The 6668-nt window shown below is 34.6% G+C and overlaps 1 protein-coding gene across 1 annotated transcript in view; it reads left to right on the plus strand.

Moving 5' to 3' along the window:
• Window positions 1–5215, plus strand: part of RPS6KA5 (ribosomal protein S6 kinase, 90kDa, polypeptide 5) — a 68275-nt gene extending 63060 nt beyond the window's left edge. The window contains exons 13-16 of the mRNA XM_009885593.1: window positions 65–256; window positions 851–1010; window positions 2070–2233; window positions 3191–5215. Coding sequence (XP_009883895.1) covers window positions 65–256; window positions 851–1010; window positions 2070–2233; window positions 3191–3430 — 756 coding nt within the window. The 3' untranslated portion in view covers window positions 3431–5215. The remainder of the gene's footprint in view (window positions 1–64; window positions 257–850; window positions 1011–2069; window positions 2234–3190) is intronic.
• The last annotated feature ends 1453 nt before the right edge of the window (window positions 5216–6668 follow it).

Below are 6668 nucleotides of genomic sequence, written 5' to 3' on the forward strand. Positions count from 1 at the left end.
AACTATTAAATATTCTAACCAATTTTCTAACCAGTGCTGGTGTTGATTTTGTCTTTGCTTTCAGAATTTATTGTTTACAGATGAAACTGATAATTCAGAAATAAAAATAATTGATTTTGGCTTTGCTCGTTTAAAACCACCTGATAATCAGCCTCTTAAGACTCCATGCTTTACCCTTCATTATGCTGCCCCAGAGCTCTTGAATCACAATGGTTATGACGAATCTTGTGATCTGTGGAGTTTGGGAGTCATTTTGGTAAGTGATGGAGGTTTTGAAATGTAACCTGATTGTATGTATTTACTTTTTGTTAAAATGCAAAGGACTTGACACAATTTCAGACTTGACTTGGGTAGATGCTGAATTCAAATGAGGGGAAAATACAGCTGCACAAATAATAGGTTCCAAAGACAGATGTTTTCCAGGGGTGGAGGTTTTTTTTGTAACAGTAAATTAAAATCAACGTTTCTGGGAATGGAAAAAAATATTTGATACAGTCTGATTCTTAAAAAGGGAGATTCTACAAGCATTCATAAAGTCTTCCTATAGTTTCAATTCAGAGAAGGAGTCAGCCTGCATTCTGATTTACAGAAAATTAATTCCAATAGATATAAACTGGGTAGAAAGACTGTTGTGTTTTGTTTATAGTTTCCTGAAACATATTAATGCTTTTTCTAACAAGGGCTCCCGAGAAAGTCTTACATATTTAAAATTTTCTGTAGCCTTGAAGTTATGCTAGTCAAAGTTTTATTGTATAGTGCTGGTGATACAAACAACAGCACTCCATATTTAGTAATAGGGTTGTCAATAAATATACTGTGTTTATTAATACTACTTTTGTTCTCATGACAGTACACAATGCTGTCGGGACAGGTACCATTTCAGTCTCAAGACAAAAGTTTAACGTGTACCAGTGCATTGGAAATTATGAAGAAAATAAAAAAGGGAGAATTTTCCTTTGAAGGAGAAGCTTGGAAAAATGTTTCTGAAGAGGCTAAAGAGTTAATTCAAGGTATGAATTCACAAATATTTCGCATACCTTATATTTCTTTGTCAAAGGATAAAATTTAGAGAACTGTACAATATCTGGATGCTGTGAGTGCTTAACCTAACATCAGAATGCCTGACCTGACAGAGGAGTATCCACAGCTTAAGCTATGTACTGACCCCTAATACAAGTTATGAGACATCAGAATGGCATTACAAATTGCTTGTATGCCCAGCAGATAGCTTTCTAATGTGGGGATGTGCTGATAGAAGGTTAGCGGGGTTAGAAGGAACTGAAGAGCTTCAGAAAAAGTGAAGTCAGTCTTTTAAAACATATTTCAAAACAAAGTTTTTCTTTTATGTTATTTTTGCTTTTGTAAAAACACCAGGTTATGAGATAAATGTTTTAAAAGCTGAACTTTTGCAGAAAACGAATATATTGCTATCATTTTTTCTTCAGGCTGTTCTTGAATGTGTGTATTAAGACTACTGTGTTTCTGAGCTGCTTCATTCACATTTGCAATGCTTTGATTTCCCTTCAGCTTTGGAGCATCTCATTATGTTTTCAGGATGAGATAGACACCAATCATCATTCTACTAAGACAGAGTTCTGAATTTCTGTAGAAGCAGGCTTATAAGGAATTTTTCTGCCAAAATGTAGGCATCTGCAGATTCAGACTTCAGTGGATGTCGTGGTTTGGGTCGGACTGGCCATTGAGACTCTTAGGCTCATGCTCTGCCGACTCAGCTAGTCTACAGAATCTGAAGCTAACTCTCTTGAGCTTCATCCCAGACAGGTTTTAAGTGAGGAAGTCATTTGGTAGTTCTGAGTTCGTGTGAAAAAAGATGTGAGTAATCAAACAGTTAAATAGCAGTTTCTTGCATTTAATGATTCTTCTGGACAGGATGGTAGTATAACATTGTGTGAGCCTTATCTAGGACAAATATTGGCATACCTAGGATAAATATTGGCATTATTACTTATCAAAGCAGTGCATGAGATCTTCTTTAAAAATAATTGAATTTTCTATTAAAAGAAGATCAATAATTCACAATGTAAGTTAATGTAATATATTTCTGTTAGGACTTCTAACGGTGGATCCCAACAAAAGAATTAAAATGTCCAGCCTGAGATACAACGAATGGCTTCAGGATGGCAGTCAGCTGTCATCCAACCCTCTAATGACTCCTGATAACTTAGGCTCTTCAGGAGCTGCGGTGCACACGTATGTCAAAGCCACTTTTCATGTAAGTTCCAAGAAATCTTATGTTGTGCTAAATTTTGTAATGTGTTAATCAAGTTTTTTGTATGTTTTCTCTTAATTAAAAATATGTATTTTCATTATAATTCAATGATTGCTTATAGTTGCAATTTCTTCCTCCATACCTAACATCGATGATTAAGTACAGTGAAAACATGAATGATGAGGCAAGAATAAATTTCTTGAAGACACTTACACTAGTGGGGTTTTGGGGACTGAGAGACAGCTGTTCATGAAATAACTGTTACAAATATTTGGTTTCTTAGAGAAATCTATTTCAAGGTCTTCAAACTTCTATAAAAAAGAGAAGAAACTTTTTGTTTAACTTAAGTAACTGTTAGACTTTGTCCTTTTTGTTACAAAATTGAGGTAAATTTTCTGGAATATATCTAGTACATGGTTTTAATACTTTTTTAAATGGACTTGCTTGTCTGCCATCGTATATTTACTAAAAATGTTTGAACTGCAACTGTATTACACAAACATAGTGCTGATTCTCATGATTCCATCTACAGATAATAAACTGAAAATGAGCAGATTTATGCTGAAATACTCGTAGATGTTTGTTACCAAGAAGAGAAAAAAAGAAAGAAATTGTTACTTGGAGAGATTCTGATAATTTGGGTGGAAAGAAAAACTAATTTAACTAAGTGTAGTTTCTGAAAATATAGTCTCAAATACGTTTAAGGCTTAATAAAATGTACTTCTAAATTAAAAAGAACAAGGAGGGGAAGGTGCCAATTAACAATGTTATGTATTGGCTCTTAAATACATGTAAAGGCTAGTGAAGTTATTGTTACAGCTACAATAAGAATTTGCAGGGATCTGTCAAGAGATTACAGTTTATCTTATGACTTACCATAGAACATTCTTAATAAGCTACAAGCCATAAAATGTCTTAAACCTCTTGAAAAGCTTAGAATTACCTTTTATTTTTAAACAGGCCTTTAACAAGTACAAAAGGGAAGGTTTTTGTCTCCAGAATGTTGACAAGGCACCTCTTGCAAAGAGAAGGAAAATGAAAAAAACAAGTACAAGCACAGAGACACGTAGCAGCTCCAGTGAAAGTTCACATTCTTCTTCCTCTCATTCTCATGGTAAAACTACACCTACAAAGACACTGCAGCCAACAAACCCTACAGATAGCAATAACCCGGAAACCATCTTCCAGTTCTCTGACTGAAAAGCAGAGAATATCCCGTCTTGAAGATTTAAGTGGTTATAGACTTGGTAGTACCTATGTTGTCTTCTCCCACCCTTCCTCCATGTGGCTTACAGGCTACAGGACTACGTCTGTCGCTTTACAAATGTATTTCAATCATAACTTTTTAGCTTTGTATTTCAATACATTTCTTTTTAGCATTAAGTTTGGTATCACTGGATATAGTATAATACTATTATACAACCAACATTGTATTCTCTTAGGGCTAAATTACTAGCGTGCAGTCAAGCTCAAGGTAAGGAGCTTTGCTGCTTGTGGTGCAGCTTCGAGGAAGACTGTTTCTCAGTGTCAGAATCTTCCTCCCAGTTTCTTCCCCACTGTTCAAAAAAGGAAAGCTCTGTAACACCTGTAGAACTGTTGGATCTTCTGCTTTTACCCAGCTCTGTGAAGAATGTCACAGAATTTGATTCTTCATGCATGTAAGGAATCGTTGGTACAATGCACCAAAGCAGTATAGTACTTTAAGGCCTTTTAAATTTGTGGTTACATTTAATCCCATTTATTTGAATTTTAAGAGCAAAATGAACGGTTATGGAACTCATACGTTTTCTTTAAAGGTAACTCCATATATCTTGTTCTAAACAACTGGTAATGTAAGTCTTAGATTATTTTTTTTATTTATTTAATTTTTAAAAAAACATCTAGGGCAAAAGATGTCTGATAAGGTGAGGTGTCTAGTACTGTGATACAATAATTTTTATTTCTGCTTTTTGAAGTTGTTGACTTTTAAAATGTTTTACAGATTCTAAAATGTAATGCTATAAGAGAAAGTGAAATTTCATATTGAATGCTTTGGAAAATGGTCACATGTTAAAAGATCTATTTCAAGAATTAATTATAATTTATATTTTCTTTTTGTATTTACACAATAACTTTAAAATACTAAGATTTTTTTAAAGATGCAAAAACTCCAGTTTCAACATTTGTTATTATAGGGTCCACACAAAATATATACCAAGTTATTTGAATTTTGCATTGTGCAAATATGGCAGTTAAATAGTGATTGTAAAATATTAGAATATATTTTTTCTTTTTTGCACTTTATAACATCAAAAGGAGATGTTTTATAATAAAGTGCACTCAGATCTCTCTTCCTACAAGGTGCTGAGCACTGTTTTACTGGATTGAGTGACCTGAAATCCACCGTATTTGGTGGTGTGGTCATTGTGAAGGAGAATTCTGTACATTGCAGGAGTGAATCCCTGTATATTACCCACTGTTTTCATTCCTTACTTTTAACTGCAAAGCTCTTTCTATCTTGCTTTTACATTGTATATAACAAATACTAGACCTGGGCACCTTGTGTAGTGTAGATGTTAACAACTTATGCACTGGGAATACTAAAGGGAAATTATATTGAACACTGTGCTTCACAACTTGTTCACTGTGGTGTTCTACAGTGAAGTATTTCCTACTGTGATAGTATAGTATGTACATAACTGTTTGGAATCATAAATGTGACTTACAGAAACATCAGCATAAACTTTTAAATCAGTATATTTTATAAATTTATGGAGAGCTCTTTTATTGCTCGTATTCTCAATGACTACGGGTGACTTAAGTGCTAAACATGACTCCAGTTTTGCAAATGCTTACATGTGTAAGTTTCCACTGAAGTCAGAGAGACTCCTTGTGTAAAGTTAATCCTATGCCTAAATTTGTGTGATGGAAGACTAATTGACTAGGGATTTTGTTAACAGCTTGCTCTATCTTAAAGTAACCTTAATCCAAACCCTATGCAAAAAAGGTTATAGGAATTGTTTGTATCAGTGGGTTTATTTATAGAATTATATCAGATATCAGTATTGACAAATACAATACATCCATGTTTACAGGGATTGTGTGTATCAAAACAAGGCTTTGAAGCCCAACATGTTTGTTCTGTGTTTCTTTGATATTAATAATGGCATTCTGAGGTTTTGGAATTGCTCATGTGAAATAGTTTACTACTTTCTTGATGTGAATGTCAACAGTAATTGCAGCATTAATTTCAGGTTGATGTGAATATTGAGATTTGCACTGTTTATGTAGAAGTAGTATATTTAAAGATCAGTATATGTGCTAATAACACAACCAATTTTAAGTGGCCGATGTTAAAATACTGAAAAATAATTGTCAATGTAATATATTCAGGTTTGCTTTCTGAATGCTCTCTTTGGAAGTAATCTCAATAGTGAACATGGCTCATTTGTAAAAGAATACTTTCCCTCTCCCCAATAAACTTGCTGTAAATACAACAAACAATCCACCATTAATACTTGTTATGCAGACAGTACAAGTGAATTGGGGGGTTGGAGAACAGCTTGCTTGTAAAATTTGCACTTTGAGAAGTTCTTGGAATTTGTTGTCTTTGTTGTGAGGACAGCAAAAAGCAGTTGTCGGTTTGATTTCATTTGAGTATAAGAAGCTTTTTGGATACCAGGTGGATTTGGAATATTGTGGCCCAGCTGAAATAACTTCCTAAGTTAGGTACACATACCGTTGTTTCCCTGTTGGGGCATTTAAACTGTTGCTTGACAAACTGCTGAAACCAGAAAAAGAATGCTTGCATAAAATAGTAAATGCTAGAGGTAATGACTATATTGTCAGAGTTGTTTTTCACACAGGTTTTGAGAGACTGTTGTAAGACTAAAATTACTAGAATGCATCACTTGTATCAAAGACGACCTTTACAGATGACTATTTCTGTGTCCTCTTTGTATTCTAACTGTAGTTATTAAATAAAAATTTAAAAACAGGGTAATTCTTTTTGGCAGGGGTAAGTACGTTTAGATGTCACCTTGCATTTACTTTGAACCAGTTACCTGGGGTAGCTGAAATGTTTATCGCCTCTGACTTGCTGCTGCCTCCAGGTAACAGAGCTCTTGAGGAGGTGTTTGACACTGAGCTGTCTGACTTTTTAGATTTGCATCTTTCCACAAGCAACTGCTGATCTCCTATTACGTTGATAAAACTGAGTTGCAAACCAGGCAGCTCAAGAGCAGGTTCACTTCTTGTTCAGATGTCAGTCGCAGGAGACTAGCGACTCTTGGCAGAACGATGTTGTCTCAGCTTATTCTGTTGCCCAGCCTGTCACTCTAGGGCCGTATAAAGACCATGGGCCAAATCTGTCATACTCGTACCACTATTTCAAATCTGAAGTGTACAAGCCAATCTTCATTAGTACTATAAATACTTTGTATTGCCTTGGTTAAAGAGA

The sequence above is a fragment of the Charadrius vociferus genome, unplaced genomic scaffold, assembly GCF_000708025.1.
Source record: "Charadrius vociferus isolate BGI_N301 unplaced genomic scaffold, ASM70802v2 scaffold355, whole genome shotgun sequence".
Classification (NCBI taxonomy): domain Eukaryota; kingdom Metazoa; phylum Chordata; class Aves; order Charadriiformes; family Charadriidae; genus Charadrius; species Charadrius vociferus.